A 24,188-nucleotide genomic window follows, 5' to 3' on the forward strand; every position below is an offset into this window, starting at 1 on the left:
CGGCTACAAATATCCTATACTGAACCGATACCAGTTTTGGCTCTCAACGCCTTAAAAACACGACTTTTACCACCTAAATCTAAATGAATGCACTTGCTGTATATCATTGGAAAGCCAAGAACCTGGGGAATTCAATCAAATTAGTTTCAACGGCACAAAATGCAGCGGTTAGCATCAGTATGCTAAAGCTGCTAATGCTAAAGAAAACTGATCAAGGCTGAGACAGAAACTAACTTTGCATTTTTTCCACTTAAATAGTTATTGTTTTATGTTAAGTAATGCATAAGAAAAATGTGAAAAATTCTGATTATATACTGATGTGGTTCTTTTTTTCTGACCTAACTCAGTAGGTTTGTTACAAAAGCCAAGCAATATCATTGGTCATGTTATAATAACAAATAAACATTCTAAAGTAACACTGGCTGCATCATTTTTAATGCTTTGAAAATATAGGTATCGGATCGGTATCGGCAAAACAATATTTAGAATATCATATCGGAATAAAAAACATCTGGATTGGTACATCCCTATTGAGAACCGAAGTGAGAAAAGTTAAAAGAACATGAATGAGGAAGAGGAAAGTATTTAAGGCATAGGAGTTTTATAGGTGTTAGCTCAAAAAGCGAGGGAAGTGGAAAGAAAACAAAACAACTATATCGTATTAGAGATGCTCCAGTATCGTCGACTGGACTGGGTTGATTGAGTTGAGGATGTTTCGCTCTCATCTACAGTGGAATCTTCTCAGATGTAAGACGCACAAGCCAAAAGTCAGTTAACAAGAGCGAGAGGAAGCTTCTGAAAGTAGAGCCCTCTGAGAACAATATGGATAACCCCTTAACCCCCACTTTAACCGAATGCATTTCCTCAAGCTTGGCATTACTCAAATCTAAAAGCTTCTTGAAAAAAGTGTCAAGATAGTAACAAGAATGAGAAGAAACAGAGGATGAAAACGCCAAAAAAGCACCAAAATTACCGGACGAAAGTGTGACAAAAAAAGTGATGGAAAAGCCACAAAAGAGCAAACGAAAATGTGACCAAAAAATCTACATAAAAGTGTCAAAAATTAGATAAAGAACATGAACAAAGTGATGACAACACAGCACCAAGGTGAGGAAAAAGATCCTATTAGATCAGTTTTGTAGGTCTTATAGCCTATAGACCAGTGTAACGCCTCATTTCAAAGCTGTGTGCTCCAGTCCAGAAGCTTTTAGATTTAGGTAAAGCCAAACTGAAGAAAATGTGCTTAGTTACGGTTGGGGGTAAGAGGTTAAAATCAAAATGGACTGGCTTCTTATTATACTATTAAGTCTATTATCAATCTGAAATACTGATAAAAAGTATACTATACTATAAAAAGTAGCTTTTGTAAAAATATTTCACTTCATGCCACTTCTGTCTCACAGGAACTTTCATACTTCACAGGAAGCTGAACAGAAACTTCTACTGCATCAAAATCAGACCAGAACGCAGCTACAGGCGAAAAGGAAATTAAAGATGAGGGGGAATAAAACTCAAACAATAAACAAACTTCTTTTCGTATCTGAGGGGTTAGGAAACCACTTGGACCACTGCTCTACATCTTGCCTTTTTCCAGGGGAGTGACATCATCAGAGGCGGACCAGACCACTCAAGGAGAAGAAAAAAAAAGTTAACAATCTTAAAATCCCACACCCTCTTCCCCTCCTCTCTCTCTCCTCCTCCTCCTCCTTTGTGCAAAACTCAAGCCATCAGTTGTGCGGACGCAGTGTGTTGTTTGGAAGTGCCCGGCTTTTGAACCATGCTCCAAACCAAGGACAGAAGCTGAGGAGAGGAGTTTGATTCTGTGGGACGGAGAGTGGACTAAAGTGGGCCGCGATGGAGACACTGAAGAGGTGAAAGCGCCATTCGAGGGGAGAGAGACGTTTCATTGCAGATAACAAGGTAGATATTAGAAGCGCTATGTGGATGTGTGTGTGTGAGAGTGCGAGAGGGAGTGTGTGTGAACAGCTGTGAGGGCTCCAGCCGAGAGGTTTGGAGAGGACAGGATGTTTCGTGACAACAGGATTTGGCAACACAGGAATATTTGCTTCTCTGTTTCAATGAGGTGAAGCTGGGATCTGATGGAAGAGGATAGAAAAAGATTTTTGGTGTCAGGTTGGACTCAGATGTTGTTTAAATGTAGTCAACCAAAACTAAACAAGAACTAAACAGACTACTATAACAAACTGACTAATAAGCATGAGCTAAACCAGTTCTACAAACATTTTTTCCTTTTCCCTCTATAAGCCCAGTACCACACTTTGATTATAGCAATGAAACATGAGTGATGTCTCAATCCATTCACTCCATACAATAGTTAGTCAATGACAAAGTACTTGGGTGTTGCCTTGTGTCTCTTGTGTGTGAGAACTTCAGCGGTAGGAAAAAGAAATGACAGGAGAGGGAAAGTAGGACAAACCATCACCGCTACCTTCATGAAAAACACTTGGCGCAGACCGATCCGATCAGATGTGGAGATACGAGACGTGGAGGAGGCGAGTGGAGCTGTGTATTTGTCTTGGCGTTGGGTTACCTAATACAGCAGCGTCTGACGGGGGGGGGGGCATGAGGGGCGAGTTAACCTGCAGGACCGGGGGTTAGGTCAATAATATTAGACGTAATGAGGTGGTGACATGGCACTCTCCGCACCGGCCGGTACAGAGATGAGATCATGCGTGGATAAACGGTACAGTGCTTTTAGGTGACGCAGTGTATTTCAATGGGACCGAGTAAGTATTTGAGATATGGGCCAAATTAAATAGGCAATTACTTTTAAAAGAGTATTTCGGCCATTGTTATAATGTTATGGTCAATAAAGAAAAACTAAGATGTCAGAACAAGACATGAACATACTAAATAAGGACCAAAACAAGGCACTTTGTATGTTGCCATGCAGTTTTGGCCATATATTGAATACAAGTCCAGTCCACAAGTACCAGTCTCACTTTCATTGCTTCTGCCACTGTTGCTGCGCTACGCCTGCTGCAAAAACTCGCTTTTACCTTTTGACAAATCGCACCCCGCTGTGGTTTGGAGTATAAAATGTTACAGCAAGGCCGTACGTTCTCAGCGAGGTTCAACTTTAATGAACAAAAACCCCACTCTCAACCACATCCCATTGGAGCAGCACTTTGAACCCCAGTGGGACTCAACGCGCCGCACTTTCATATCACTTCCACTGTCATTATCGCCGAATGTTTTCACTTATGTCACGGTCCTCTGCTGGGATCTGTGGAAAATACCCCGCTCCCAACAAAGCCACATCTGTGAACACTGCAAACCACCAGTACAAGGGAGGCCAAGTCACACACAGCAACGCTGAGGTGGGTGAGCGCGGCATTGAACATGTGCGGACTTGCCAACTTTCTCAATCAACTGCTTTGTACTTTCATTGAAACATATTGTCAAAAGTGCCTCAATAAGATATGGATTTATCAGAAGCTACAAGTTGTCTAAGCCAGTGAGACATGATTTTTCAAACTAGCCAATGCAGTACCCACCTCTTTAGACACACGGGCCTCAGAAACCTTGTGCTAAAACAAGTACTGGCAAAACCATAAAACGCATTTCACCGTCTTTCTTGTTCCCGTTGCAGGCAGTAAATCAAAATCTCGATAACTTCAACATGATCCAGGAAAAGTTGACTATTACGAAGATAAAGGCACAGCTGTTTGATAGATCTCCAGGACACTGTGTGCTTAGCCTTAGCTTTTACTGCTCACCTGAAACTATGAAAGCGTGTTATGGGTCGTTAGGACCAATGCGCACTCGCTTAACCCTCACCTCTCGGGCTGTAAATCAGAGCAGAAATCTTGTTTGAAGCCTTTGCTATTTAAAATTTTAACAGCGCCGGGACAAGTCTATAAAAAGGTGGGATCAGGTAGAGCTGAAGTGGCCGGTTAGCGCCAACGTCCTGTCCCGTGCCGTGACTCTGAGGGAGATTGATGCAAACGTGCACCCGTCGACTGTGGTTTAAGGCAATGGGCAAGCAGCCAATCATATCGTATACTTTAACCCTCGGCTGTATGTCAAGCTTTCAAAGGCACGCGACTACAGTGGAAGACATTTATTGATGCTATAACCACAAATACAATTACAGGTGAAAAAGTATGAAGTACTGAAAAAGTATTGATTTGCAATTGCAGGATATTTGAGCTTACCCAATGAAAGGTTGCGCAAATATTGGTACCTATATGAAAAACAAAAACAACTGCTAAAAACTTTCCATTATTTGACAGCAAATAGTCTTTGAAAATGGATCTGATTTAGTAACTTTTCCTGTAATGAGCCCCACATTTAGAAATCTCAATTGCTATGGCAACGGTTCTCATTTCATCACCTTAGAACCAGATAGTTATTGCTAGAGTTGCAATAAACCAGCACAAAGCTTTGTTCCAAAAACCTTCTCTTGGTCCGTGTATTACTGTGCACTAAATTAAAGCGTACTAGACCACATCTTACCAAAGTTACACTCAAAGAAGAGTACTCCTTCAAAATGCCTCATATGAATTACCACCTCTAGTTGTTACACAGTAGAGAGAGTGACCCTGAGGTTGTCCACTGGAGCAGGGCTGACCACATGTGGTAACACAGAACCACAAAAACATCTCTCCGGCCGCATTCTTGAAATACACGGACTCAAATGGATTATTATGTAAAAAAAGAAAAGTCCAAACTCAAAGGGAGCGTTTGTTGGTAGCTACAGGTGACGTCAGTGGAGAATCCCCCTAATGAGAGCTTGGACACAGTTGAGCGATCGGGTCAAATTGGGTCATCGAAAAGGTCAGGAGAGGCGCACATAAGTGGGTCAAAGCCCGCGGGTTTGGACAGCAGACTTTTTCCATGTTCATGTTGCTCATAAAGCACATGTGCAGGGGAGATGTATGGCTTTATGAGGTGTGACCAAGTCTGAAGATAGCATTTAAAAAGTAAGTCGATTAGATGAGTGGATGATGTCGCAAAACACATGTGCAAATCATTCTACAATTTCTGCACAGCCTGGTTCTCCACACTGCCCCGACACTCCTTCAAAGCAGCAGCAGCACGTGTGAGTTAAAGTGTCGAGTTACAAGCTAAATTGATCTGGGAAAACTCAGATACACGGACAAATATAGAGCACCTATAGTTTGAAGTTTGCTGCAATGCTGGTAACTGTATATCAGAGTTTTTGCAATAGTAGCAATTCGTCTGTTGGTGTAGTCGGCCCATCTCAATCCATTAACCTTTTCATTTAATTTTGCAGAATGAGATCAAAAAAGGACTAGTATTGGGGGAAGGAACAAAGACGTCCCGCAGTGACCGAGGGTGTTGTGAAGTTGACTGTATCATCACAAATTGTTGAGTTTTTCCAATCCCGTCCCGGTGGATTCTGGGAGCACAGGACCCCACTGTTTGCGCATTGCTGTTTGTGTGCGTTGGCAAGCCCCCTCCTTCTCTACAAAGCCCGATTGATTGCAAGGATGAGGGGGGGGGACACACACAGGAAGGGTGGGGCAGGGGCTGCTCCCTAATCCCGCACACTCACAGCGGACCTCATATGTTGAACTCTGACCCCCAACATCAGGCCACATGTTTAGAGTTTCACTACAGCAGAGGGGAAACAGATGGGGGCGCAGTGCTTCAGGGCTTTTCGGGGCTCCCAGCCGAATAATATGCACCAGTGGACGGAAAAGCAGAAGTGTCCAGCACTGACGGACTGTTTCTAAACGTGCTCTGACGTACAGTACCTCATCACGGCTGGGGATCTTACTCGACTTTCCCTTTGACATTTATGGAGATAAATATAGCAATAGTGTGGTACTCTTTTGCTTCAGGTTCCAGAATTGAAGTAACAACAGCAGTTTTAGTGATGTTATGGAGTACAGACTCTAGAATCAATTAACCTCTGCGTCTAGCACATGAAACATGTACAATAGGGGTGCCTGGGCTCAATGGAAAAAGAGATGATGAATTTTGGACTTCCCTGGTTAAATAAAAGTAGAATAAAACAACATTTTCTAGCTTTCAGCCTCTTTATTGAGACTTTTTGTGATTTGCATTTACTTCACAACTACTCATTATCATGGTTTTTAACCCCCAACCTGAACCGAGCACTTTGGCTTTACCCAAATCTAAATGCTTCTTGGAAAAAAAAAGCACCAAAACAGCGACAAAAACAAGGATGAGAATACAACAAAGAACGATGAGAATACAACAAAGAACGATGAGAATACGACAAAGAACAATGAGAATACAACAAAGAACGATGAGAATACGACAAAAAACAACGAGAATACGACAAAGAACAACGAGAATACGACAAAGAACAACGAGAATACGACAAAGAACAACGAGAATACGACAAAGAACAACGAGAATACGACAAAGAACAACGAGAATACGAAAAAAGAACAACGAGAATACGACAAAGACCAACGAGAATACGACAAAGAATGACAAAAATGGTACCGGAAAAGCAACAATAACACAATTTTAAAAAAGCAACAAAAGCACGACTAAAAAGCGTCAAGAAGCTATGAAAAATGGCGACGAAAGCAACAAAAAAAAAGACCAAAAAAAACTACAAACAAATACAAAAAGAAATTACGAAAACCAAAGAGACGAAAATACAACAAAAATGTGACAAAAATGCAGTGACATCAGTTCTGTAGCTTTCAAATTACACAGGCCTATAGGCTGTAAACTCAAGTCGAGAAGCTTTTAGTTATGGGTAAAGCTGAACAGGAGAAATTATACTCGGTTAAAGAGGTTGAATATGATAGTTCTTAAGATTTTAACAATTATCGCTAAAAATCAGCAAGCTTAATTTTTTTCATCATCACTCTGGAAAAAAAAACAATTCTCAAACAATAATTTCTAAATCTATATTGTTCATAGTTGTAACTTTAGGAACAGGCCACCGTTTTTCCAAACTGAGATATGTTCTTACCTGAGCTTAGACGAGTTGATACGTAACTGTCTGGGTCTTTGTGTTTGCCCGTGGAAGAGTGTTGTAGCTTCCAACTTCACCCCCCCTATAGGAATACGTTGGAAGAGCCCGAAAGCTAACAACATCTTTGGTCGTTTTGCGTGACTGAGGGCACGCACAAAGACCAGACGGGTACGCATCAACTCGTCTAAGCTCAGGCAAGAACATATTTCAGTATGGAAAAACTGTGGCCTGTTCTTTTAAAAAAACTTTTATATTTTTGTATTGTTTATGAGCAAGGTCAAAAATAACCTTACAGTTGCTCAGTTTTCTCAAATTCCCTTATTCTCTGTCAGTAAACAAAGCTGAAATCTGTCGGGCTGAAAACAGAAACATTGGACCATCTCGAGACATAAGACCTGAACGTTGTTGTCATGTAACACAAAGCCAATGTTTGTTGATTCTTTGTTTTGCGGCGCAACAAAACTCATCTCTGTTTGTTTCCACTAGTTTCGCGTTGAACAGTGATGGATGCGATGTGCGTTTTTGGACATATTGGACTTGTGATGGGAAAGTCTGAGGAGCCAGATGGGAGAGCGAACGCAGCAGAGTGGAAGTGAGGGCTTTGGAGACTGGGAAAAAACATTGGCTTAGAAAAAAAACCATGAATACACTCTTTTTGGTTAAGGTATTTCTCCCCTGCTTATTGAGGTGTAATCAATCAGACTCCAGACTGACATCAGAATTGGTAAATCACAGAAAGAGACGAGCCATGACCAAAGATCTTCAAAAAACCACACCGACACTCTGGCACCTACCATCAACTGACTCCATCCTGGGCCTGGCTGTAGTTAGTCCCTGCTGCCCAAAGTCTTTCTATCATTTCACAACAAATGCACCTCTGAAATGATTTGGGTTTCAAAGCATTTAAAGCAATTATGCAGCAACAACAGCATCTTCAGTTTCAGCTTCAAAACAGGTGAGGGGTATTTTAAACCAGGTTTTACTGAACTATAAACGGCGCTTAAAGCCTGATTGGTGCATTCCTCCTATGGCAGAACTAACCCGACCAAAGTACCAACTACTGTAAAACAAATGCAAAGACCAACTAGGGCTGCACAATGAGAGAGAAAAAAAAAAGTCCAATAACAATATTTTACAAACCAATTTAACACAGTACATCTTATAAAATCAAAATTAAATCTAAAACAAGGCTAAATGGAACAAAATTCAAATGTTCTCGATGATTGGGACAGTGCCATTGGCTCTCTGACCGCCTTCTGTCATTCTTTTGCAAGGACATGTCTGTGTGTTTGTAGACGATGGATTTAAATTTGACAAACATATACAGTGGGGAAAAAACGTACTTGGCAGAAATCCAAATAGGAAGTCTATGGGTCTGACGGGATCCGGCAGAGCAAGGCGTCATTGGCCTAAAACTCTACGGTAAAAAAGTTATCTACTTGTCCGCGACTTCGAGAATTACTGTAATTCTGTGTACATTGGTCTTGATCAGAGCTCATTTGGTCGCCTCCAGGCGGCACAAAACACAGCTGCAGGTCTCCTTACAGGGAACAAAAAGCGACAGCCTATCAGCCCTGTGTTGGCTGCTCCACATCGGCTTCCTGTACATTGTAAGATTCTGATGTAAATACAATGTGTGAAATTGTGGAAAACAAACTAAACCTAAACAAAACAAAATAAAACTAAGATAAGGGATGAGATCAGATGCGCCTTTATTGATCTCACAATAGAGAAATTAAGCTTTTACTTATCGTTTTTAAATGTCTCCATGGTTATTTGTTGGAGCTTCTTGTGCTCCTTCTGATCTTCTGATCAGCTGCTGCTCGAGGTTCCTCGCTCCAGGCATGTGACCAAAGGTGACGGGGCTTTCTCTGTTGAAGTTCCCAAAATGTGGAATGAACTGTCTCTCCACATACGAGCTGCCAATTTAAAACCATGATTTCTACGAAAAGCTTTTAACATTTCATGGCCAAAATAGTGCTTTGCTGCTTGTATATTGTCTTACGTTTGTGTACGTTTGTGTAGACCTTTTGTGAGGGACTTTGGTCAACAAGAGATGTTTTTAAACGTGCTATACATTACACATTTGATTTGATTGATTTGAAGCATGACTAACTGAACTTTTGTTACTTGACGTTTTTGTTTTTCGGCAGGGTTGGCAAAAAAAATGTGTCAGAAGCATAACCTCTGGGATTGTGCAATATGGCTATTATAATAACGGTAACATGGCGGTATTTTGTGCATCCTTAACTAAATAAGGGCACACCAGGTCAGAAACGCAAAAGAACTCGATGAATGGCGAACTTGGATAACACGACGTCTGAGGAAGGGACAACATCAAGGCCCTGCACTTAATTTTGAAAAGCACTGGCCAAAAGACGCCGTGTGCTGCTGTTCTTTCACCAAGTATTTATAGCCGGCGTTTGGAACCTCGCATTAGCATAAATTCAAATCGCAGAGCAGTGATATATGTAATGACAACAACATGAATTACTTTATGTAACTTTTGGCACGAGTTTTGACAGATTTTTCAAAGCTCAACAGAGATTTACAATGGCGCCCTAGACAAAATCAAAGCCGCCGTTTCTGACTATCTTTAGCATGTAACCCGATGCCAAACTCTACCTCTGGATTTCCTATGTTGCGCCAAACTAATGAGGGAAAACGACCAATTTCCTGGCTAGCTTTAGCATTAGCTTGGTTAGCAAAATTAGTTGTCATTTCCTCAAAACAAAGCAGAACACAATTATAGTACACATAGCATTAGTCTCAAGAGGAAGAACCTGGGCTTTCTCATCCAGAGAACGTAACGAGAAACTGACTGAGAAACTGAATTAGTGCAAGCCAAACATTGAACTGTAGACATTTTCTGGAGCTGGTTAGCAACGCAAACTGAACACACGTGGCTGGATCTGTGGTGAAAAAGACTAGACAAAACATAAAAAAACTTGCAGATAATAAGGTCTTTTAGAGCGGGCTACCAGCTGTCTACAGTATAAACATATCAGTGTAATGATATAAGATAAGACTTTATATAAATAAAGGAGAACAAGCCTGAAGAGGGAAGGGGCTGTTGTAAAGTTAGTTTAATAGTTTAAACAGTGAAAGATGTGTGTCTGGTCTAAGCAGTAGAAAGACCTTTTATTAGAAACGTGGATCTTAATTTGTCGTGATAATTTGTACTTATGCCTTTCACGATAACTACTTTATCGATTTATCGGTTGTTAAATGATAAATATGTTTTGGGCTTATTTTTTATTGTCTGTACCTTTATTCAAAGCTTTTATAGGTAATACTTAATTTTCACAGTAGTAAATTGAGAAAATTAGAACCGTTTTAGAACCAATGGTGTATTTCAGGCAACTGGTAACTAGGATCCTTCCCACTTGAAAATTACGACTTATGACCTCAGAGCGTCCCAGTTGATTAAACTTATATGTAAACAAAACGGCCAATGCTACAACAGCTAGCTTATGCTAACAATATATAAAAGTTTCTTCAAACCAGATGTAATTAAAAACATGCGACTTAACGTTATGTTGAATGCTGTGACCAAAAGTACCGGTCACGAAACGGATGCAGTGGTTTTGTGACAGTTTTATCATTCAACCAACCAACCAACCAACCAACCAACCAAAACTTTATTTATAAAGCTCTTTTCATACAAGGTTGTAACACAAAGTGCTTTACAGATTAAAAGCAGTTCCCGCCCACCCAACCACCCACTCTTCCAAACTGGGAAGAGTTTAGCTGTTCCTCCACTGGGGGCGCCATTACTGTCTTCATCTTGTATTCTAACTCGTAGCAGTCTTGAGGTTTCCGAGTTTATAAGTAATAATTACCAGTTCGAGCTTCGTGCCGAGGCATTTTTCCAAGTGGGAAATTTGCCAGTTACCAGTTGCCTGGAACGCACCATAACATTTATTGTCATTGTTAATCTTTAGAGTTACAGAAAAATGGAGATACTTCCAGCCACAATATATATCGAACTTCAAATTTTGTTATTATGACGGGCCTATTTACTACTACTTTATTACTACGTTTGGCACATGTGAAGGATGATCAATAGAAGTGATACTGGGTGACCTAATGATCTAGCAAATTTGGAGAGATCATGATTCAGTGCTTCTCTGTTTAATGCAGCTCTATGCTCAAATACAACACGGTTTCCCCATTCACTTATTCAACTCACTTATCTCCATCAGGCTCTGAACAAGTGACAGGCAAATTTTAATTAACGTTACAGATATGTGACCTTTCCAAAGTAGCAGAAGGCTTTAGCTTCCTTTTAAAGCAATAAAAAAAAAGGTTCACATGAATCGTGATAAAATCTAAATCTTGATCTGGGCTCCCAGGAAATTGTGATGTCAGTTTTTGTCATGTTGCCCACTCCTTTGTGGGAGTACAGTATTAGAAACTGCTGAATGAATCTGACTCCTAGCACCTCCTCCCGTAGCAGTATTGTGTCCGGTCTGTTGTTGTGGCAGCTGGACGATAAAAAAGAAAAGTTCACTGCATGTTATATTGTATGTATATGTGTGTGTGTGACAAATAAACTAAACTAAGCTAATCTAAAGGAGGGATTGTAACTTTGATGCTACCTAAGCAGGGCAATCAGCGCAAACTCCATCTTTTCATGGTTTATATTGGGCAGATGTTGGTAAATACCTGGCTCTAGAAGTTCAAAATCATAGTTACACGCCATTTGTCAGCCGCTAGAAGATTCTTATGATTATTGTATATTTTAGACTTGCAAGCTAATCACAGTTGCTAGTCGTTTGTTGGAATTTTATTTATATATTAAATGTATATGCTTTAACATGTTGCTGTTAACCCTGTGGTTGTAGCAATCCTTGCCGTCCTCCATCACAGTAAAGGGAGAGAAAGTTGGGCTAGCGCAGTGGTTGGCATATTTGATCATTAAGGCTTATTAATATTAATACCGTTAAATCGAAATGAGCTGCCTCTGGTGTTCTTCAGAGCTCAGTCTCATGGTGAAGTGTTTCTAGGTTCACACTTTTAAAAGATATCGTTCAGTAAGTAACGGACATACATGCTGCGTATTTATCTTGGAAAGTGCGTTAAAAAGACATACAGACAGTGGAGGGGAGGGCAATTAAAAGGCCACTCGCACATGTCTCCAGGCCATTTATCAGAATTACTCTAGCGGGGGCCCTGCAGTGCACTTAGAAGACGAATTGAGTTAAATCTATTGCCAAAACACGGCGCAGACGGGAGGCCTTAAGTTCAAAATAAACTCACTGCAGGTTAACAGCAGCACAGCGCCAGTTCAAACAGCGAGCCTTATTATGAAGTGGAAAAATTATATCTTTAATTTGTCACATTAGCTGTACTTATGAGCTTTCGAGTGATTTATAGTATGGGGAAGCAACCCGAATGGGAGGCGATGAGTGGTGTGTAGACAGACTTATTAAATGTAGAGGGAGAGCTTCCATATGTAGGAGAATGCATTCAATAAAGTGGATAAGCCGAAAGATATGTTCAAGATGCAGAGACAGGAAGGTGACCCAGATTCGATCTGAAATTCCCCGCGGTTTACCCAAAGATCTCTGCGCTTTGTTAGCCTGTCAGACTAGTATAGATTTTGTACATGCCTACGAATAGTTTGGGGGAAAGATATTTTATATAAAGTAATGGCTGATTAAGAGAGGGTATGAAGTGACAAGACAGTTTGTAGATTGCAAGCACTACAGTGTTAGAATGGAGGAATAAATGAGCGGGGCACTTTAAAAATGTGACCACTGAATCCTGTTTTTAAGATGTTTTGATGCATTTCTAATGTGGCATGCCTCTACAGTACACTTACCACCCACTTTAATCGAGCGCATTCTCTCCAGTTGGGCATTTCCCAAATATAAAAGCTTGTTGACTGGTGTTTACAGACTATAGGCCAGGGTAACGCCTCATTTCAAAGCATACACCCACAAAAATTGATCTTTTTCCTTGCATTCTTGCATTACTTTTTTCACGTCCTTTTTCCATCTCATTTTTGCCATTTCTTTGTTGTTTTTGTCACTTTTTTGCTGCTCCTTTGTGGCTTTTTTATTGCGTTTTAGTCACATTTTTGCTACTTCATTGCTATGTTTTTTTTTCTCCACTTTTTTATCGCTTTCTGGCACTTATTTTGTTGCATTTTCATCCTCATTTTTGTCACCATTTTGATTTGAAGCTTTTAGATTTGGGTAAAGCCAAACTGGAGAAAACGTGCTTGGTTCAGGTGGGGGTTAAGAGGTTAAAGGCCTATTTACTTGCGCACCAACATGTAGGTGGACCGAGGCAAAACGTACATTTGGAAAAAAGTGAAAGCATCTTGAAATACCACACATTTTAATGTAATAATCAAATGCTACATAAAAGTTTTATGGTTTCCAAGTTTGTTGATACAAAGTAATGTCCTCTTACAAATATATCTTTCACAGACACGCATATATAAGCTTGTGTCATTTCAAATGCACGACCATAAAGTTGTTCCCCCAAAAGTGGCGGCTTGTTTTTCGCTCAGTATCTCCCTCTATTCCCAAAGCTCTGCAGTGGTGTGCCGTTTCTTGTTCTAAGGAAACCTCTGTAAACCTTGACAACACACGGGTGACCTTTTGGTGTTCAGAGGAATGCCTTTGATTCGCTGAACGTCCCATGGAAGTCTAAGTCTAGCAGCACTACCCAAGTCCCATAGCACGACCCTAAAGGAAGCGAGGCTCAGTTGGAACGACTGAGATTGAGCCAGGGAACAAGATGACGACTAGACATTGTAAAATAAATGAGGTGATGCTTGATGGATAAACTGTAAAGTCAGTCTCGATATCCCCAACCCCCTAAAGAGACACTCGTGGTTTGTAGATCAGCACAATAATGCTGAATAAGTCCTTCGATTTCAAGGAAAAAAGGGAGTGAGCCATTTGGAAGTAAAGACACATTGACATCACTGCAAAAATCATTAAAGACATGAGTTCAACAGGGATGCAGTACCTGGCTACACGGCCTGGAAAACCCCATAGCCATAAAAATGAATTATGCCTCTGGACAGGCTTTCGCTCCGACAGATGGACACACCGGCACCAAGGCTAAGAGCAGTTATTTTTTGATAAAAAGTCAAGCAGGTAGAAGCGATTTCATCTTGGTATTATAGTGCATAATTGTGTCCTGCAAACCTAAACTATGATACTTCCCGTCATCATTTTAACTGTGAATGGAAATGACACTTGATGAGTATTGGACTGTTCTTTTGAGCATCTTGTGGGTTGCTTTAAAGGAACAGGCCACCGTTTTTCCACACTGAGATATGTTCTTACCTGAGCTTAGACGAGTTGATGCGTACCCGTCTGGTCTTTGTGTGTGCGCTCAGTCGTGCAAAAAGATCAAAGATGTCGTTAGCATTTAGCTTCTCCTCCTCTCCTCTATGGAGCCAAATGGGGTGAAGTTAGAAGTGACCAAGCTCTTCCACATTTTCCCTATTTAAATACAGTTACGTGAGAAAAGGGGTACTATACTGTAATGCGTCATAACACCTTAGGAGCACTTACTGCGTGGACGTCAAAGTGCAAAGGTATTATTATGCCTGGCTAAATGCTAACAACGCGTGGGTCTTTTTGCGTGACTGAGCACAAGAACAAAAGACCAGACAGGTACACATCAACTAGTCTAAGCTCAGATAAGAACATATCTCTGTATATAAAAACGGTGGCCTGCTCCTTTAAGTGCCCTCCACTGGCAGAAGTAACCATAATAAACATAAAATACGAGTCACCATTTTTTTGGGTGCGCAAAGCAGCATACAAAACTTGCGATGTTGATAAACCGTAGCACTAATTCTGGGCATCTGTGGTTGTAAAAAGCCACTGATTTCCAATTTGACTGACTTTTCGACTGGGATTACGCTACTGCCACAACTGCACACGATTGTCAAATTATGCAACAGAACCAATCTGTGCCTATTCGCCGTGTTGTTCCTGGTAACTTGGAGCCAGCATTCCTCATGAACCACAGTGACGTCTTATGGAAGAAGCGCTGTGGTGGTTTAATATGAAATAGAATAGACGAGGAGAGAAGTAGATCAGAGCAGCCAGACGACTCTCCCTAAAGTCGCAACGTTAACTAGAGCAGTCTGTGTGTGGAGTCCCGTACAGTAATTCTCGTTCGGAGTCTGATGAGAAACAGCAGCAGTAGTGAGAGATATGGATAAAGCTAGCAGAATGCATAAATGATATGGCCTCATTTGACACATGTAGGGACGTTGCAGGTCGACAAAACAGCATGGCCGTGTATTTTCTCCAATACTCCTAATTATGAATCACTAAATCTTCACATCCAAGCCTGAATGCATAATTATGATTCGTATCAGTGGAAAGATGAAACACTAATTTAAAGCAGAGTGTCCCCTGTTCAGAGCAGTGGCGATGTTGCGTGTTTCAAAATAAGCCTGAAATGAAACACAGACTGGGACTGGTGGACTTGTGTGTAAATTCCAGTTGGATGAGTGGAGCGGCGGGATTCACAGGGGGAGCTCATTTGTGCTGTCTCGGAGGAGTCATGCGGAGTATGAGGTCAATCTGTCCTGAGCCGCGAGCTACAAACAGACAACGCCGTTTCAAGGGAGGCTATCAACACACTGGTTATGGTTTACACCGAAGCAGCCCGAGTGCTACGTGTCCAGAGACTCAACATGTAAATCATTAGGAATTTTACAGTTTGTTTTAGAGCTGTCAAGAGGAGTGCTGTTGTTTGAGTATTGTAACGTGATCGTTCATCACTGCCTGGTTTACGGATACACAGTTTAAGTGAAAACTAATAAAGAAAAATGAATCAGATAGAGAAAGTAAGACATAAATGAGTTTTGAACAAGAAGTCATCACATGCTGCTGACTAAACAAGGATATTCAACAGAACATTTTGGCATGTCACTCAGAAGCAAAGCAGACCTCATGCTCCAGGCTGGATTAAAAAAAGACCTCTTTCGGTTCATAAACAACTCCATGTGAAACAGTAAGCTGACTAATGTGCTATTGAAGTCACGGAGAACCATTTCCTAAACAGTTGCTGATTGTCTGTTTATTTGTAATTTGAAATGTCAAACACAGTCTAATTTAGTCATGTGGCACTAATTGCATGTACTCAGGCGAGCCTAATAAACAGTGAGCGTGTTTACATTAATGTTGCTGACAGCAGTTGTTTCTGTGTGTTTGCAGTGAGGTCTGGTCCTGGAGTAGCCCATTGCGGTCCGTCCTGAGCAGCAGAGATGCAGGGGCTGATGTGGGCTCTGTGCTCCCTACTCTACCTCTCCATCTGGGACCAAAGTTACGGCCGGACCTCCAGGGAAGCCCACAGGAGCAGGGAGCCGTCTCTGCAGCGGAGGAAACGAGCGCCCGCTGATCCGGATGCTAAAAAATGCTCCTATACGTTTCTGGTGCCTGAGCAGAGGATCACAGGTTTACAACGTTATTTTTCGGCTCTGGCTTGAGCCATATATCTGCCTGTGTTTGACTTCTCCCTCATTTCCCTGTTCACCCCCCTAATAATTCATGTCTGTCAACAGGCCCAATCTGTGCCAGCACCACCGGCCCAGAGCCAGACAAGGACCGAGTGACCCGTATGGACATTGCAGATGTGCGGGAAGTGCTCAGCAAACAGCGGCGTGAGATCGAGACGCTGCAGCTGGTGGTGGATGTGGATGGGAACTTGGTGAATGAGATGAAGCTGCTCAGGAAGGAGAGCAGGAACATGAACTCAAGAGTGACCCAGCTCTACATGCAGCTGCTGCATGAGATCATCCGCAAACGGGACAACTCCCTGGAGCTAGCCCAGCTGGAGAACCGCGTCCTGAACGTGACCTCAGAGATGATGCGTCTCGCCTCCCGCTACAAGGAGCTCGAGGCTCGCTACGCTAACATGGCTGCTGTGGTCAACAACCAGTCTGTGCTCATCACTGCGCTGGAGGAGCAGTGCATGAGGACCATCGGGCGCAGTGAGCTACCTGTGGTTCCACCGCTGGTTCAAGTGGTGCCTCAGAACATCCCTGTCAATCATCGCCTCAACAACGAGATACAGAGGGTCAACAGCAACAACAGGGCTTTCCCCCGAGGGTCTCGAATGAACTCTCCCACGGCAAGTCCTTTAGGAGACAAACCCCCTCCGGAGGGAACAGACACCTCTGACGGTACGACCCAATTACTCACACACTTTGAAGTTTGAAAGCATGCATTTCTTTAAAACTCAGGCGCCTGACTAAAACACGCAGACCAAATTAAATAAAAATGAAGGAAAAAGTCATTGAACAACATTGAAAAAAGGAGTGATTCAAGTGTGGTCCAAGTGTGATGTATAAAAGAGGCAGACACAGTGGATCCCAGACTATGATAACAATACTATGATATCCAAGTATTGAAAAACGTTCACATCTGAGGTACATCATGCTCGATATAAAACACATTTTCAAGGTAAAAACAGTGCAGCGGCTGGCTCCTGTATTCAGTGGAGCTCTATTTAGACTGGCGGTTGCACTATGGAAGGATATGCTGACAGTAGATGTGCAAATTGTTCACAAAATGACAGCTTTAAAATGCTTTCATGGAAAGGGTCTAGGCATGAAATGAAAGCATTTGGTTTGGTTAAAATGTCCAATAACCCTTGGGCGTACAAAAGAAAATACAGTTTTACTTCACATATCTTCAAGTTGCAATTAGCGACTTCTTAGTTTTTAATAGTGAGCAAACTTGACATTTCTCATTTCACTATTTCCAAAAATATTGCTGTTAAGAAACATATTACTACTATATTACTGCCTGACTGTTAACTCAACTCAGATGTCCTCTGTCTATTTGAAACAGAGTTACAAATGGAGTAATTGTTCAAAGTTTACCATGATCTTTAGCTTGACACAGCACAGGTTCGCAAACTATAAATAAACATTCCTATAACCACAAAATTCAATAAAGTTCCCTTTTAAAGGCTTTACTGCTCCAAGGGTTGAACTTTTACATCATGTCTTCTTGCATATGTGACATGAATGGGACAGGGTAGAGACAAACTGACCTCAGGACCCCATCAGTTCACAGCAGCGAGGGAATACTCACGAAATACGAGCTGTTTTTGACGTCTGCTTTGGGGCAATGCATAACGTCCCTATGTGCTTCTTGACACAGCTGAGAAAGTCATCTTCTGTAACACGCTCTGTCCCCTATACACAAAGTCAGTCTTCACACCACTTTAACTAAAGGTCCCACAAGGAAAACACAGGGAATTTAATGGGTTAACTTTATTGAGTTTAATAAGAGCGGGTGTAACAATATACAAATATATTATAGAATCAGTAAGGTGGACAAGGCTGTTGACAAACTAAAAACACTGCAGGGCATAAGTTCAGTCTTCATTGGACAATTTTTTTTTTAAACGCCACCGTCTCAGTAGGTGAACCATTATGTGAGATACTGCTTAGACTTTCTAAATACATTATACCTTCATCAAAAAGAAGAGTAACAGGTTTCTTTTTTTTTTTATTTGGACAATGCAATGAAAAGGAAACCTTTTCAGAGGAATGTAACCGCAGTGACACATGCACTCAAATTATGAGTCCAGACAAATAATCTGTCTTCGCTTTTGCTGTCTGCAGCTTCAAGTAAAATGATAATGACTTCAACATACTCCGTGAAAAACATCTTGAAACGAAGGAACAGAATGCAACGTTAACAAAATTCAAAGCGTTTATAGCTTTAGCTGCTTTGAGAAAAGATGCTGAGATATTAACAACAAAACCTATTCATCTCAGAGAGTTTATGTCAAGTTGTAGTTGTTCATTTTTGGACAAAACTTTATATATTGTAGATTAATTTCTTATTGAAAGGTAAAAAGGGTCTGACCATTAAAAATCTATTCAAACTATTTTAATATTAGGCAGCCACATAACAAATTTTAAACTCAAAGAAGACACAGTGGATCCCAGACTATGATAACAATACTATGATATATTATTATTGTAAAACTTTCACTTATGAAACTTCAAACTTTATGGGCAGCGCTCCTTACGTCCCAGTGGCATCGAGGGATGGGTCAAATGCAGAGGATAAATTTCATTGTACATTTGTTGTATAGTGACAAACAAAGCACCTTAACCATGACTTTTTAATCCTGCCTTCCACCCTCTCAGGTCCCTTCAAAGACTGCTACCAGGTGCGTCAGGCGGGATACAGCACCAGTGGGATGTACCTCCTGAAGACGGAGGGCAGCGAGCGGCTCATTCAGGCCTGGTGTGAACACGGACTGGACAATGGAGGCTGGACCGTGCTACAGCGCAGGAGAGACGGCTCGGTCAACTTCTTCAGAAACTGGGATAATTACAGGGCAAGTTGACATTGTTAGCGGTTGTCAAAACAATGATTATTTTAATGCCAAGGACTAGACAACCTAACCTCAGACTAAACCCGGTTCAAAACTGACCGGGTTAAAACCAGGCTTAGGTCATGCGGTTGGTTAAGACCCAAGATAAAGATGAAACTTAGACAAAGTTCAAGCTGGACTAAACAAGGCTTAAATGCATATTAACCCCTGAATAAAATGTAAAGCCAACAAGAAAACTATCTCTAAAGTACATAAATACTTAAATTACCACTGAAAACCTGTGCCATGTGCAAACAGTGATGCCCCCACCGCAGTCTAACAAAACCCAGATTTGTATGGGAATTGTGGGATTTAGAAAGACTAACAAACCAAAAGAAATATCAGATGTTGGATTTAAACACTGGTGAGACATAATCACAGCTTTTGGTATCACATCTTTGCAGTTCATTTGGGTCCTCGGAGCGCCAATGTAAACAGCCTGGGATTGCACATTTCCTCACACTCAATTTGAAGCCAGCGACTTCAGCCAAGGATCTACACATTAAATACATGCAAAGTCTTTAGTGGTATTTCTTTCCACCCAAAGAGGAAATCATACTCCATTTGCCCCCGGTCTCTGGTTAGACATGAAGTAATAAAGCTGACATGGCGACCCAATAGGCGGAAAAACAAAACAGGCTAACACTAATATTAGTGCGAGTGCGGTTTGAATCTCACTAGCTGTGAGATTATTGATCACAGCCAAAAGTCTATGTCAGTCCTCCAATAACATGCAAAATAGACTTGTTTGAGCATATTGGATCCTCATCAAAAACACAACCCGAGTAGTATTTTGCTTCATTTGAGCTTCAGTAATTGCAGTAATTAGTTTGTCTCCCTCTTCTGCAGTCACTTCACGCCAGCCCACACTCAATAATACAGTAAATCACACGGAATAATCCATGACGTTTCTCAGTCGTTATCAAGGCTAAAGTGACCGAAAGATATCATCATGTAGCTGCTGTTTTGCCCTGGTTGAAAACATCAAGAAATCTCTGTCAATATACAACATTGCAAATTTACTGCGGGACACTATTATGGTCACCTAATTATGATGCATGTTCATCACCGTTTTACACAGATAACATTAAAAATGGAGTTGCTGTATCCATCATGACAAGCTTGAGTTTTTGTGAAACCTCAGGTTTTAACATCAACATTGAAGACACAGTGTTCCCTTGCTGCCCATGACTCTCAGCCACAAATGACACAAAGAGGTAAATCGTGTGAATCGTCTATAGGGCAGTGGTTCCCAACCTTTTTTCCTTGAAGCCCCCCTTGTGCATGTTGGAATCAAGCCGAGCCCCCACATGTCCAAAAACGCAGCTCCCACAAATGCATCAAAAACAGAAATTGGAGCATTGTCTGCCCCTGTAGCCATATGTAATGATTTTTTCCATTTCATTTGCTCAAATGTGATCTCTTATGACCTGACCTTTGACCAGACAAGGCGCCCCCAGGTTAGAAACTGTAACTGTCATGCTTAAATGGTAAATTCCTGTACAGGCTAAATATAAACTTCAATAGGAAAGCCTCATATCAAGTCAATTTTTCACAGTGAAATCTTATTAACTTCCATCTGTCTTCCAGCTTGTTTCTCTTGGCTAACGTCATATTTAGCTAACCGCAGTACAAAGTGCTAAACCCCAAAGTGCTAAACCCCAAAGTGTCAATTGACTGAAAGCGATGCTATTTATGCTGGTCCAATTCATTGTCTGTCTCACCAACAGAAAGGCTTTGGCAACATCGACGGGGAGCACTGGCTGGGCTTAGACAACATCTACAACTTGGCCAAACAGGGCGACTACAAGCTTATGATTGAACTGGAGGACTGGACGGGGAAGAAGGTTTACGCGGAGTACAGCAGTTTTCGCCTCGAGTCAGAGAGCGAGGGTTACCGGCTCAGACTGGGGACGTACCAGGGCAACGCGGGGGACTCCTTCAGCAGCCACAACGGGAAACAGTTCACCACGCTGGACCGGGACAAGGACGCATTCACTGGTGAGTGTGATCGTAGAATCGTTAGAAAGCCAACATAATATCCTGGTTGATTTTCTCTGTCTCTCGTCTAGGTAACTGCGCTCACTTCCATAAGGGCGGCTGGTGGTACAACGCATGTGGTCAGACCAATCTGAACGGGGTGTGGTACAGCGGAGGGGTCTATCGCAGCAAGTACCAGGACGGGGTCTTCTGGGCCGACTACGGTGGAGGCTACTACTCCCTAAAATCCGTTCGCCTCATGATAAGACCAATCGACTGAAAACTAGGCCTGCGGTGACTGGCAAACAATCACCTGAAAACTATTCGGTGCCAACGCTATTATACTACGGATTGTAAGAGACGGGAGCAAGCCCATTACACGCTTGCTTTCAGCGCTGACTCTCAACAGAAACAGAGATCGATGGACGTGCTCACGCAAAAGTAACCGCTTCCCGAGACTCAAGGCAGCATTGGGTCATCAAGAAACGGATCTATGTCTTCGTAACAAGGAGGTTTGCAATAAAAGGGAAACCCAATTTCAAAACAGACATTCTTCTGAGCAGCTAGCAGCGACTGTGGGCATCGTCACCATAAAGGCAATAATGGTAATAGTTCAGGATGTAAAAGTGTTCTTCCACTAGGCTAAAGGGTGGCACTTTCATTAATCCTCCCCCTTGCATACTGCCGATGAGTCCTTGGGCAAGACACTTCCCCCACATTGACTACGTATGAATGAGCAACCCCCATTTGTATTTTACAGTTGTGTTGCCAGATAATAGAAAGATGTATGCTCTCTCGTGGACTGTTATTGCGCAAAAGAATGTTACCAAAGAGCTTCAGGCAGAGCTGGTTATAGTATGTAAATATGTGGCTCTATTTGTCAAAGTTAATTTAAGAGGTGTGATTTTACTCAGGCCAACTGTTCACAGATATGTCGTCGCTCTGCCATTTTTCTGTTATTTATCAATGTATTTATGGGTATTGTAGTCCTGGGCCTTCTACATATACATCTCTGTAATGTAGTATTTTAATCATTTTTAATCAATTTAACGCATTAAACATGTGAACAGAACTCCGACGCAGAGGAAGATGGGATACGCACTACCAGCTTTGATAAAGTCAAATTAAATTCTTTTCTTAACATTGATGGGTTTCTTTTTATTTTGCAGAGTTATGCAGTCAAGCAAAAATGAGTGTTTTTAGCCTTTTAATGAAATTTGTCAAGCATGTCTATAAAGTTAAATTGAAAGGTGTAGCAGAGGAATTAGCTCACAAAAAGACATTTATGTGCAAAAAGGCATCACAGAGGAGTCCAAAAAACGAAGACAATGTTGGTCATAAAAATAGGAGTTACGAGGGCAAAGTCAAGCACACAAATTATTTTCTTTATTTCTGGAAAACATGACAAATTCAAATTTATGGTTACCTTCTGGGGCTTACTTTCTCAGCGGTAACTTAAAAACTCACTGCATGGCAATACACTGGAATAACCAGTTCATATACATAAACAATAAAACATGACAAAAACAGGCCTAATGGGACGCTAAATGTCAGTGCTTTCCATTACACAATATCGTCTGAAATAAATGTGACTTTTTGAACCTTTGTGAAGAAACATGGGCCAATAAGCAACATAAAGCAACACGGAGGAAGGGTTACTAGATTTAGACGTACTTGTGCATTTAGTTAGCTTTTTTTTTACTTACAGTTTTCATTAGTTTATAAGACTGGCGCTGCTCATGAACTGTTGTATTTGTCGCAGAAATAATAATATAATAACAATATTTTTTATACATAGCTATGGATGCTCACCTTTAGCTGAAAGGAGAACCAAAGTTTAGAAGCCTCTATATCCCTTGCCAAGGGCTGGTGGTTGCAGAAAAGCCAAACTCTTCGACAGGAGCAGATCTCACAAACGCAGCTCAAAGCAAACTCGGATTATTTCATGCCATTGGGATGATTTTTTTTTTTTTTCCCCCTTCGCATTTCACCTGCTACTGACAAATGCTTTGGTCTGAAACAAACAAACAGCGCCGTGCCATGATGTCATCAGGCCGTGCAGCTTGGTTTGCTTGGGCAGGTGTGAGGGCTGGCTAGCAGGGGAGCTAGGGATGTTTTTTTACTGCCCAAAGACAATATTTAGCATCTGCAAGGCACTCTACAGAGTTTTAAATGTTAAAATTACGTATTTTCCCCTACATGTTCCAGCAATGTCCTAATGTGTAGAATGAGCCCAGACATATTCACCACAACTGCCTCTAAAATCCTGTACTGTCACTGAAAAAGTTATTAATTCGGGTCTGAATTGTTGTCATGCACGAGCTTTAAGGAACAGGCCACCGTTTTCCATACTGAGACATGTTCTTACCTGAGCTTAGACGAGTTGATACGTACCTGTCTGGTCTTTGTGCGTGCCCTCAGTCACGCAAAACAACCAAAGATGTTGTTAGCATTTGGCCTCTCCCAATGTATTCCTATAGCTCCAAACAGTGTGAAGTTAGAAGCGACCAAGCTCTTCCACGGGTACACACAAAGACCAGCCAGGTATGTATCAACTCGTCTAAGCTCAGGTAAGAACATATCTCAGTATGGAAAAACGGTGGCCTGTTCCTTTAATATAGAAACTACAGTTATGTGTAAGACCTGAGATGGCTGTATAAAAAGTATAAAAATGACAACTTGCATATAGTCCCTTTAAAGTTTTTTCAAATAATCGTTTAAATAATCGTGATTTCAATTAGGACTGAAATAATCGTAATTTTTTTTTTTTTTTTACAATAATCGAGCAGCCCTACAGGTACATACAACGGGTACATTGAGAGCCAAACATTTCAGTGGTCTCTTTGTTTGCCCATGATTGGCCTAATAACAG

General features: G+C 41.4%; 2 protein-coding genes across 5 annotated transcripts in view; one reads left to right on the forward strand and one right to left on the reverse strand.

Annotated features, from left to right (window-relative positions):
• Positions 1-24,188, reverse strand: part of ralgps2 (Ral GEF with PH domain and SH3 binding motif 2) — a 92,017-nt gene that overhangs the window by 14,999 nt on the left and 52,830 nt on the right. The gene's annotated exons all lie outside the window — the stretch shown is intronic.
• Positions 1,699-22,430, forward strand: angptl1a (angiopoietin-like 1a). Its single transcript, XM_079575304.1, has 6 exons — positions 1,699-1,920; positions 16,153-16,392; positions 16,500-17,120; positions 19,107-19,304; positions 21,071-21,337; positions 21,409-22,430. Exons 2-6 carry the CDS (start codon positions 16,203-16,205, stop codon positions 21,594-21,596), a joined length of 1,464 nt encoding a protein of 487 aa, XP_079431430.1. The 5' UTR covers positions 1,699-1,920; positions 16,153-16,202; the 3' UTR covers positions 21,597-22,430.

This window comes from Gobius niger, assembly GCF_951799975.1.
Source record: "Gobius niger genome assembly, chromosome: 17".
Classification (NCBI taxonomy): Eukaryota; Metazoa; Chordata; class Actinopteri; order Gobiiformes; family Gobiidae; genus Gobius; species Gobius niger.

Excerpts from the sequence above, each read along its gene's own strand:
- angptl1a (XM_079575304.1), top strand. The coding sequence starts at position 16,203 with ATGCAGGGGCTGATGTGGGCTCTGTGCTCCCTACTCTACCTCTCCATC. Across the intron at positions 17,121-19,106 it reads GGGAACAGACACCTCTGACG|GTCCCTTCAAAGACTGCTAC; the intron begins GTACGACCCAAT and ends CCACCCTCTCAG. Across the intron at positions 21,338-21,408 it reads GGACAAGGACGCATTCACTG|GTAACTGCGCTCACTTCCAT; the intron begins GTGAGTGTGATC and ends TCTCTCGTCTAG.